The 11,257-nt window shown below is 44.3% G+C and overlaps 1 protein-coding gene across 1 annotated transcript in view; it reads left to right on the top strand.

The window, feature by feature from the left end:
- The window catches only part of LOC138366481 (calponin homology domain-containing protein DDB_G0272472-like), a 12,625-nt gene extending 2,066 nt beyond the window's left edge, over window positions 1-10,559 (top strand). Inside the window, exons 2-4 of the mRNA XM_069327537.1 lie at window positions 8,394-8,566; window positions 8,766-8,916; window positions 10,263-10,559. Coding sequence (XP_069183638.1) covers window positions 8,394-8,566; window positions 8,766-8,916; window positions 10,263-10,559 — 621 coding nt within the window. The remainder of the gene's footprint in view (window positions 1-8,393; window positions 8,567-8,765; window positions 8,917-10,262) is intronic.
- Window positions 10,560-11,257: the final 698 nt, after the last annotated feature.

Here is an 11,257-nt window from a genome sequence, read left to right as displayed (position 1 = left end):
AAACTCTAACAACCTTTGTTCGACCATTCCTTCAGCTTGTCTAGGTCTTCTTGAAGCCTCAAACAGTCCTCTTCTGTTTTAATCCTTCTCATAATTTTAGCATCGTCCGCAAACATTGAGAGAATGAATTACCCTCCGGGTCATTTACATATACAAAACAAGATAGGACCGAGTACAGAGCCCTGTGGGACTCCACTGGTGACTTCACGCCAATCGGAGGTCCTCACCCCTCCCGTACTCTCTGCTTCCTATTGCTTAGATACTCCCTTATCCACTGGAGCACCTTACCAGCTACACCTGCCTGTCTCTCCAGCTTATGTACTCTTATGCGGTACTGTGTCAAAGGCTTTCCGACAATTCAAGAAAATGCAGTCCGCCCAGCCCTCTCTTTCTTGCTTAATCTGTGTCACCTGATCGTAGAATTCTATCAAGCCTGTAAGGCAAGATTTACCCTCCCTGAATCCATGTTGGCGATTTGTCACAAAGTCCCTTCTCTCCAGATGTGTTACCAGGTTTTTTCTCACGATCTTCTCCATCACCTTGCATGGTATACAAGTCAAGGACACTGGCCTGTAGTTCAGTGCCTCTTGTCTGTCGCCCTTTTTGTATATTGGACCACATTCGCCGTCTTCCATATTTCTGGTAGGTCTCCCGTCTCTAGTGACTTACTATACACTATGGAGAGTGGCAAGCAAAGTGCCTCTGCACACTCTTTCAGTACCCATGGTGAGATCCCATCTGGACCAAGAGCCTTTCTAACATCCAGATCCAGCAGGTGTCTCTTGACCTCTCTCGTAATTTCGAACTCCTCCAAGGCCGCCTGGTTTACCTCCCTTTCTCCTAGCACAGTGACCTCACCCTGTTCTATTGTGAAGACCTCCTGGAACCTCTTGTTGAGTTCCTCACACACCTCTCTGTCATTCTCTGTATACCTGTCCTCTCCTGTTCTAAGTTTCAATGCCTGTTCTTTCACTGTTGTTTTCCTTCTGATGTTACTGTGGAGTAGCTTTGGTTCGGTCTTGGCTTTGTTTGCTATATCATTTTCAAAATTTTTCTCTGCTTCTCTTCTCACCCTGACGTACTCATTCTGCTTTCTGGTGTTCTGTTATTCCGGAAGTTCCTAAACGCCTTTTTGTTCAGTTTCTTCGCTTCCATACATGCCCTATTATACCATGGATTCTTCTGTTGCTTCTCGGATTTTTCCCTTTGGGCCGGGATGAACCTGTTTACTGCCTCCTGACACTTTTGGGTAACATAGTCCATCATACCCTGTACAGACTTGTCTCTGAGGTCTGTGTCCCAAGGTATTTCACTTAGGAAACTTCTCATCTGTTCATAATTCCCCTTTCGGTATGCCAGCCTTTTGATTCCTAGTTCTTTTTGGGGGAGATAAGTCCTAGCTCTACCAGGTACTCAAAGTTCAATACACTGTGGTCACTCATTCCCAAGGGCGCTTCCATCTTAACTTCCCTTATATCCCATTCATTTAGGGTAAATATCAAATCAAGCATTGCTGGTTCATCTTCTCCTCTCATTCTTGTTGGTTCTTTGGTGTGCTGGCTTAGAAAGTTTCTTGTTGCCACGTCCAGCAGCTTAGCTCTCCATGTTTCTGGTCCTCCATGCGGGTCTCTGTTCTTCCAATCTATCTTCCCATGGTTGAAGTCTCCCATAATTAGTAGTCCAGATCCATTACTGCTAGCAACAGAAGCTGCTCTTTCTATTATGTTAATGGTGGCCATGTTGTTTCTATCATATTCCTGTCTAGGTCTTCTGTCATTTGGTGGTGGATTATATATGACTGCGACTATAATTTTTTCCCTCCATTTGTTACAGTACCTGCTATGTAGTCACTGAAACCTTCACAGCCCTGAATATCCATCTCCTCAAAATCCCAGCCTTTTCTTACCAGCAGAGCTACACCACCCCCACCTCTTCTTCCCTCTCTTTCCTCATAACATAATAGTCCTGTGGGAACACTGCATTTGTTATCGTTTTCGTGATCTTTGTTTCTGTGAGGGCTATTATGTCTGGGTTTTCCTCTAGTACCAGTTCTCCAAGCTCATTTGCTTTATTTGTAATTCCATCTATGTTAGTGTACATCGCTTTGAGGCTCACTTTCTTCTGTCCCTTCTCAAATCGCCTCTTGGTGAGTGTTCTGCTGGTGGGGGAGGCTGTTCCATGGGTGTGAGGACCTGTGAGGTGGATAACAGGGTCTCAGAGGATACTGGGATGAGGGGCGGGGGATCCAGTGAAGGGGAGAGACAGGGAGGGTATGGGGTGAAAGGGGAGGGAGGACGGGAAGGAAAGGGGGGGAGGGAGGACTCGGGAGGAGGGGAGGGGTAGAAGGGTGGGGATTGGGTGTGGGGGAGGGAGATTTGGCTGAACATTTGAGTGGGGCAGGGAGGGTTTGGGGTAGGGGGGTTTTCTATGCAGAGGAGGGAGGCGGGGTTGTCCTCCCTTCTGGTGTTACTGGGTAGCTGGTTGTGGGTTCCCCCCTCGCCTCTGGGGTGTTGTGTTGGGAGCAGTGACTTCCTGGTTTTCCCCTCTCGCCCTGCGCCTCTTCCTTGCTTCTGCCGCCACGGCTCTCTCCTCCCTTGTCATGTCTCTCTGGAGGAATACATTTTTTTTATTTTCCCAAGTTTTTCAGGGAGCTCTTCCTTGATAGGATCTTCTCCTTTGTGTTCTCGTTTGCAAACACTATCTTTATCATTCGGTCTCGGTCTTTGTTGTACCGGCCTAGCCTGAAAACCTTCTCAATGCTATGCTCAGCCCCTTCCATGTCTAGTGCCTTTAGTACTTCATTCACTGCTGCTTTGTCCTTGTCACTCCACTCTGTCCTATTAGATCCTTCCTGCTCCTTAATACCCACAGCAACCACTGATCTGTTCCTTTCCAGCAGTTGACTAGTGGAGCGTGCCGCCTCCTGCGAGGTGGCTGCTTTCATGGCCACCTCCATCACTGCAGTCATTACTTCAGAGTTATTTTTTTTTAGTATTTCCGCAAATGTTGCATTTATTGTGGCATTCTCATCCAGAAAACTATTACCACCTTCTCCCTGGGTGGTTTTCTGATTCTCAGCCTCGATACCATTCTCTTTGAGGGCTCTAATCTCCTCCTTTGCTGCTGTCAGCTCTCTTTTCAGGTTGCTTATTTCGTTCTTCATTTCCTGCATCATTTCTTGCATCTCACTCTTGATGCCCTCCAGAAACTGGGCGAACATTTCCTTCATCTCGTCACCTTGGCTCTTTCCTGTTCCCCTGCGACCTCTGGCTGCCATGCTTGACCCTGTTGGGATGGGGGAGGGAGAGAGAGAGAGAGAGGAAGAGAGAGAGAAAGAGAGAGAGAGAAAGGGAGTGATAAAGGGAGAGATAAATGGGTGGGTGGGGGGGGATCCGACCCTTCCACTGAAGTGAGAAGAAAGTAGAAGGGGAGGGGGGGGGAGATGGAGAGAGAGGCGGGAGGGAGAGAGAGGAGAGGGAGAGAGTGGGTGAGGGAGAGAGTGGGTGAGGGAGAGAGCGGGTGAGGGAGAGAGCGGGTGAGGGAGAGAGCGGGTGAGGGAGAGAGGGGGGGAGGTGTGTGTGTGTGTGTGGGCAGAGAGGGAGGGGGAAGGAAAGAGAGGGAGGGAGAGGGGGAGGGAGGGAAGGAAGAGAGGGAGGGGGAGAGGGGAGGGAGGGGAAGGAAAGAGAGGGAGGGAGAGGGGGAGGGAGGGGGAAAAGAGGGAGGGAGAGGGGGAGGGAGGGGGAAGGAAAGAGAGGGAGGGAGAGGGGGAGGGAGGGGAAGAAAGAGAGGGAGGAGAGGGGAGGGAGGGGGAGGGAGGGAGAGAAGGAGAGAGAGAAGGAGAGAGAGAGAGAGAGAGAGAGAGAGAGAGAGAGAGAGAGAGAGAGAGAGAGAGAGAGAGAGAGAGAGAGAGAGCAGGAGAGAGAGAGCAGGAGAGAGAGAGCAGGAGAGAGATAGTGGGAGGGGGAGAGAGGGAGTGGGAGAGAGGGAGAGTGGGGAGGGGAAGAGTGTGTGTATGGGCGATGCGGGGGACTGGGGGGGGGCGGAGATGGCGACTAAGTCAGGTCAGGTCCGATGGTGGGGTCAAGAGAGGGGGGGGATAGTAAGGTCCTATCCCAGGTGTTAATGCCTTTTCCCCTGACTGGACAATTGTGTGTGTGTGTGTGTGTGTGCACGTGTGTGTGTGTCTGTTTTAGCGTGTGCACACTTGTGTGCGTGTATACGTACGTGGGCGGGCGTGCTTGTATGTGTCAAGATATCCCTTATGCGTTACCTCTGCCTAAATGAGCCACTCTGAGATTTTTAAATATATATGATATCCTGAACGAGAATTTGATAATCTTTTACCTCAATCTGTACACCTGATTAATTGACCAGAGAGGGGTACATACCAGTCTGCCTCCCGCTCACACAACCAAATGAGTAATCGATGTATGATGACGATGGTTATCCGTCGTTGTCTCCCACTAGGCGATTCACTAAGTGCTGGTAGATTGATGAGGTCGGTTCTTCTCTGTCTTGGTTTTGTTGTGCGATGGAGATGGGGAGAGGCCTGCCAAGAGTCTTTTGAGAAGACCAAGAAACTGTTGACGGAGGCCCCGGTATTAATATCCCCAGATTTCTCAGCCGGATTCATCCTGTACGTAGACGCCAGCGAGGTTGGGATAGGGGCCATGTTGGCTCAAAAGAGGAGTGAGATACACAGGCCAGTAGCTTTCTACTCTAAGAAGTTTGTGAAATACCAGCGGGCCTATAGTACCGTTGAGAAAGAGGCATTGCGCTAGTTATGGCCCTGAAGCACTTCGATGTGTACGTGGGAGGAGGGGCGAGACCTGTTCTGGTGTTCACAGATCACAACCCTCTCACCTTTTTGTACAAAATGAGGAACTCCAACCAACGTCTGACGAGGTGGGCGTTGCTACTGCAAGAGTACCGGCTGGACATCAAGCACATCAGGGGGGAAGGGACAACGTTGGTTGTCAGATGCCCTGTCCCGTATACACTAACAAGACATGACTCTTATTTTAAGGGGAGGGGTATGTGACGTGTTCCCCCCCTTATATTTCTCCCACGCCTGCTATAAGAGTCATGTCCACTTTACCCGAGCGTTCTCTATGTCGCAGGCATCAGTTTGATATATGGGGGAGGATGTAGTGTTCTCGGAGGTGGCCGAGAAATTTATCAAAGAAGAGTATTTTGGCCTGTGGTTTAGGCCCTTTAGGAAGCCAATATGGCACTGGCTCTTCTGTTTTGCCGCCAAAACTATGTGACGTCAGTGACACCGGATGTGGTCACCGACAGCGATGTGGCACAGGGAGCCAATGAAAACCTACCATGGCGAATGTGACGTCACGAAGGAAGGGGGTCCGGTCAGAGCAACCACGGCGGTGCCATCAGTCTGACACGACACGTCAAGGTGGTTGGACGTACGAAGATTGGTCCTGTCAGTTTGACAGTTGTTTCCCGCTCCCGTGGATTTTACGTGTCACCCGAAGTCTGCCAGTACTCTGTGAAGTCTTCCTTCGTTCATGTGTTGGACCAGAGAGGAAAATCGACGGGATATTGAGCAACAAGGGCTCTAGGACAGGTACTGTGGCAAGAAAGAAGTGAAGTCTGTGCAGTGACGTATGCGACGTCCTGAGGCAGTTCACCCGTTTGTGACGGCGTAGTGGCTGGACCGAGCCACCGGGAAAGCAGTGGAAGAAGAAAACTATTCGAGAATCCGAACGACTGCAGCCGTAGCTGGGAGGAGAAGTTTACGGCCGGGAGACCGACTCCAACCCTACAAGAAAGTCAAGGAGGAGCACAGACCTGCAGTGAGAAGGCACGGAGACGACTCGCTTATGGTGGGACGTTGATTGAGTTCCTGGAGGACACGACAGTGTGTGTGTGGGGGCGTTCCCTACACGAGGCAGGAGCCAGGACCAGGAGCTACAAACTCAACTCTCACCGGAGGATAGGTGGAAGTAGGTGATACTAGTTTCCCTCCCAATTCCTCTTTAGTCAGCTATATTATTTAGCCTGAGTATTTTGTATGTCGTGAGCAAGGCTCACCTATGTCACGTAAGGCACAAGTGTGCAGTGGGACTATAAAGAGTACTCACGATATTTATGATTATTATTGGTGTATGCAGGCACCCGGAGAAATTGATGAATTTACTGTGCTGATAATGTCTTTAATGAGAGTTTGATATGATCATATAGTGAGAGAATATATATAAATATGCCAGTATTTGGAATTAGGCTATGTGCCCAGTAACTATGTTATTTCCATTATTAATGTCTATGACTCATCCATATATATATATATATATGTCTATGCTCGTGTATTGAATAATCATTCATGTGTGCAGTGATTAATTGTGTTATCGCCCACGGAAGGAATTACTGAGAACTCCAGTGATATATACTTGCATACGTTATCATTAAATGAAGGGCAGTGTGTAATACCATGACAGTGAATTATTGTCACCTTTAATATAGAAATGTTTGATTGAGCCCAAGATCAGTGTAGCGAAGTATTTACGTGCTATTGGTCGCAAATATTGTGTGTTCGAACTTCTAGTGATCTTTGAGAACTTAAAGAAACAGAGGCGCGTGACGCCAGGGGAAACAAGCAATAAACATTCGCGTGGGGGGAGTCGCCCAGCTGATTTTGACAGTGACGTGAGGGGGGAGCATTGCCGGCTTGGCGAGTTCAGGATTATATTTGTGGGAACGAGCGGCTCCCGTCTGAAACAGCTGTTTGCTTATTGATATAATCTTGTGATGTCTTTGAATGAGTTTTAAGTAAAATACAAAGTACATTGGTGTTTATATCATCCCCTCCATATTTCTTGTGGCTATATAATACCTGAAAGCAGAGAGCGATAGAAGTAAATACCTGCCTGATATCAGACATATTGAGTGTGTTCTTGCCACTGTTACCACCATTCAACAAAACCACTGACGTGTTACTGGACACCGAAAACACCAGTTGGCGACCTTGTGTTTAGTAGTAGAGCCCTATGTTGGGGCGGGCATACAACAGTTAAGTGAACAAGTTGTGTTCCCACTTCTTCTCGATCAGAGGCCGGTTGGGATTGACTGGGATACTCTCCTGGCGTACAGTGGCGCCGCAAGGATAGAGTGAAGACCCGCAGGGCTACGGTGAGTGACCTTGAGTATACTGGTGCTCGCCCAGGAACCCTGACAATATATATATATTTATATATATATATATATATATATATATATATATATATATATATGTATATATATATATATATTATACATATGTATATATATATATGTATATATATATATATATATATATATATATATATATATATATATATATATATATATATATATATATATATATATATATATATATATATATATATATATATATATATATATATATATATAAATTCTAACACAAATTTTCTCGATCTTTCTTATGTTTCTTTTCACTGTTGATGGTAATTGAAAAATCTATTCTCCAAAATTCATTTTTATTTCTAGTCTGACGCGACACTTTAGTACGTTTCGTAAAACTTATTTCATTTTCAAAGAGACACACACACAACTATAACTGAATAGAGCTTAAACATCTTCGATTTTTTATACCTGCATTTGGGTGAGGTGATATGTTACAACAGTTTTTGGATGAGGTGAAAACAAACTTTCAACACAAGACAGAACACGAAACAATGGGTATTGAAGGTAAGAATGGAAGTAATTGCAGAGGGCCTATTGGCCCATATTTCGTGATGCTTCTTTATTGGAGCGGAGTCTTGAAGTGGGTAGAATATAGTTGTGCATTAATTGGCTGTTGATTGCTGGTGTTGACTTCTTGATGTGTAGTGCCTCGCAGATGTCAAGCCGCCTACTATCGCTGTATCTATCGATGATTTCTGTGTTGTTTGCTAAGATTTCTCTGGTGATGGTTTGGTTGTGGGAAGAGATTATATGTTCCTTAATGGAGCCCTGTTGCTTATGCATCGTTACTCGTCTGGAAAGAGATGTTGTTGTCTCGCCTATATACTGAGTTTTTTTTAGGCTTACAGTCCCCAAAAGGGCATTTGAAGGCATAGACTACGTTGGTCTCTTTTAAATATTCAATTTGTATTTAATATTTACATTGTTTTAAAATTTAAAGAAATTTACCTTTTTAAACACAAAGGTGTGAGAACGTTTCAAATTAGGCTCAAAGGTTTCATAAAAGATTCAAATTGGTATATGAATGGTTTAAGAATGATTCATGTTAGGATTTATAGGCGTTACAACGTTTCAAATTAATGTTAGATACGTAGGTTTTGGTTATAAGTTTTGGAAACCTATTTAATTCCACACAAAAAACTGTATCTAATGCGTGAAAACAAACGTTTCCACTACTTTGTAACGCTTTCCAGGAACGTTGTGGAAACTTAAAATTGTTTGCTGGGAAGAAGTTAGGAGCAGTGCAAGCTCATGTGAAGTTAGAAGCAGAGCAAGCTCATAAGGAGCTAGAAGTAGAGAAAACCTATAAGAAGTTAGAAGCAGAGCAAGCTCATAAGAAGTTAGAAGATGAGCAAGCTCGTAAGAAGTTAGAGGCAGAGTAACCTACGAAGAAACTGTCTCTGCCAACAGTACAGATTCGGAAGGACGTTTCAAATTGAAGATTTTGAGGGACACAGCGGCTCTTCAGTCAATAATATTGAAATCAGCTGTGCCTAACATTACCTACACCGGGAAACCGTCCTTATCACTGACCTCACTGCTACCACTGCTTATCCTCTCGCCAGAGTCCACCTGGATTGTCCTTTCGTGACCGATGAAGTCCAAGTCACCATCAGGGAAAAGTTTTTTCTCATGTCAGGGGTACAACTTCTCCTGGGCAACGACTTGGCCGAAGATTTGCAACCTTCCAACCTGATCATCATGGACAAACCCCAGGTATGTGACTCTGTAGTGGAAACCCCCATCTTGAAGTATGTTCCTGAGTAAGCAGAGTTCCTGCTGAGTAAGCAGAGCAAGCTCATAAGAAGTTAGAAGATGAGCAAACTTGTAAGAAGTTAGAGGCAGAGTAACCTACGAAGAAATTAAATGCAGAGCAAGCTCATAAGAAGCTAGAAGTAGAGCAACCTATAAGAAGTTAGAAGCAGAGCAAGCTCATAAGATGTTAGAAGATGAGTAAGCTCATACGAAGTTAGAGGCAGAGTAACATCCTAAGAAATTAGAAGCACAGTAAGCTCATGATAAGTTAGAAGCAGAGCAAGCTCATAAGAAGTTAAAAGCATAGCAAGCTCATAAGATGTGTGAAGCAGGGTAAGCTCATAGAAAGCTCATCAGAAGTTAGAAGCAGAGCAAGCTCATGTGAAGTTAGAAGTAGAGCAAGCTCATAAGAAAATAATATAAGATCAAGCTCATATGATGTTAGAGGCAGAATATGCTCTTAACAGGTTAGAAACAGAATAACTTCATAAGAAGTTAGAAGCAGAGCAAGCTCATATGAATTTAGAAACAGAGTATGCTCAATAGAAGTTAGAAGCAGAGAAAGCACATTAGAAGTTAGAAGCAAAGCAAGTTCATATGAAGTTAGATGCAGAGCAAGCTCATATGCAGTTAGAAGCAGAGTTAGCTCATAAGAAGACAGAAGAAGAGTAAACTCATAAGAGGTTTGAGGCAGAGTAACCTCCTAAGAAGTTATAAGCAGAGCAAGCCCATATGAAGTTAGAGGAAAAGTAACCTCCTAAGAAGTTAGAAGCAGAGCAAGCTCACATGAAGTTATAACAAAGTAAGCTGAATAAAAGTTAAAAGCAGATGAAGCTCATAAGAAGTTAGAAGCAGAGCAAGCTCATATGAAGTTAGATGAAGAGCAAGCTCATATGCAGTTAGAAGCAGAGTAAGCTCTTAAAAAATTAGAAGCAGAGCAAACTCATAAGAAGCTAAAAGCCCAACAAGCTCATATGAAATTAGAAGCATAGGTAGCTCTAAGAAGTTAGAGGCAGAGGAAGCCTGCTAAGGAGTTACAAGCAGAGTAGGCTCATAAAAGTTAGAATCAGAGCAAGCTCATAATAAGTTTAACGCAGGCTAAGCTCATAAAAAGTTAAAAGCAGAGCAAGCTCATAAGAAGTTAAAAGCAGAGTGACCTCCTAAGAATTTAGAAGCAGAGCTAGCTCGTAAGACGCTAGAAGCAGACCAAGCTCATAAGAAGTTAGATGCAGAGCAAGCACATACGAACGAACTTAGAAGCAGAGTAAGCTCATAAGAAGTTAGAAGCAGATCAAGCTCATATTAAGTTAAAAGCAGAGCAAGATCATAAGAAGTTGGAAGCAGAGCAAGATGATAAGAAGTTAGAAGCAAAGTCAGCTTATAAGAAAATAGAAGCAGATCAAGCTCATATGAAGTTAGAAGCTAAACAAGCACGTATTAAGTTAGAAACAGAGCAAAATCTTAAGAAGTTGGAAGCAGAGCAAGATCGTAAGAAGTTAGAAGCAAAATCAGCTCATAAGAAATTAGGAGCAGATCAAGCTCATATGAAGTTACAAGCAGAGCAAGCTCATATGAAGTTAGAAGCCGAGCAAAATTATAAGTAGTTGGAAGCAGACCAAGCTCATAAGAAGTTAGAAGCAGAGTAAGCTCAAATTAAGTTAGAAGCAGAGCAAGCTCATAAGAAGTTAGAAGCATAACAAGCTCATTTGAAGTTAAAAGCATAGTAAGCTAATATGAAGTTATAAGCAGAGCAAGCTTATAAGAAGTTAGAAGCAGAGATAGCACATTAGAATTTACAAGTAGTGCCAGTTCATAAGAAGTTAGAGGAATATTAACCTCCTAGGAACTTAAGAAGCAGAGCAAGCTCATGTGAAGTTAGAAGCAGAGTTAGCTCAAAATAAGTTAGAGGCAGAGAAACCTCCTAAGAAGTTAGGAGCAGAGCAAGCTCATAAGAAGTTAGAAGCAGAGCAAGCTCATAAGAAGTTAGAAGCATAGCAAGCTCATAAGATATGTGAAGCAGGGTAAGTTCATTAGAAGCTCATCAGAAGTTAGAAGCAGAGCAAACTCATGTGAAGTTAAAAGCAGAGTAAGCTGATAAGAAGTTAGAAGTAGAGCAAGCCCATCATAAGTTAGAAGCAGGGCAAGCCCATAAGAAGTTAGAAGATGAGTAAGATCATAAGAAGTAAGAGACAGAGTAACATCCCAGGAAATAATAAGCAGAGTAAGCTCATGAGAATTTAGAAGCAGAGCAAGCTCATAAGAAGTTAGTTACATAGCAAGCTCATAAGGTGTGTGAAGCAGG

The sequence above is a fragment of the Procambarus clarkii genome, chromosome 19 (genome assembly GCF_040958095.1).
Source record: "Procambarus clarkii isolate CNS0578487 chromosome 19, FALCON_Pclarkii_2.0, whole genome shotgun sequence".
Classification (NCBI taxonomy): Eukaryota; Metazoa; Arthropoda; class Malacostraca; order Decapoda; family Cambaridae; genus Procambarus; species Procambarus clarkii.
The sequence above is the reverse complement of the archived record's forward strand: the minus strand, read 5'-3'. Positions and strand labels throughout refer to the sequence as shown.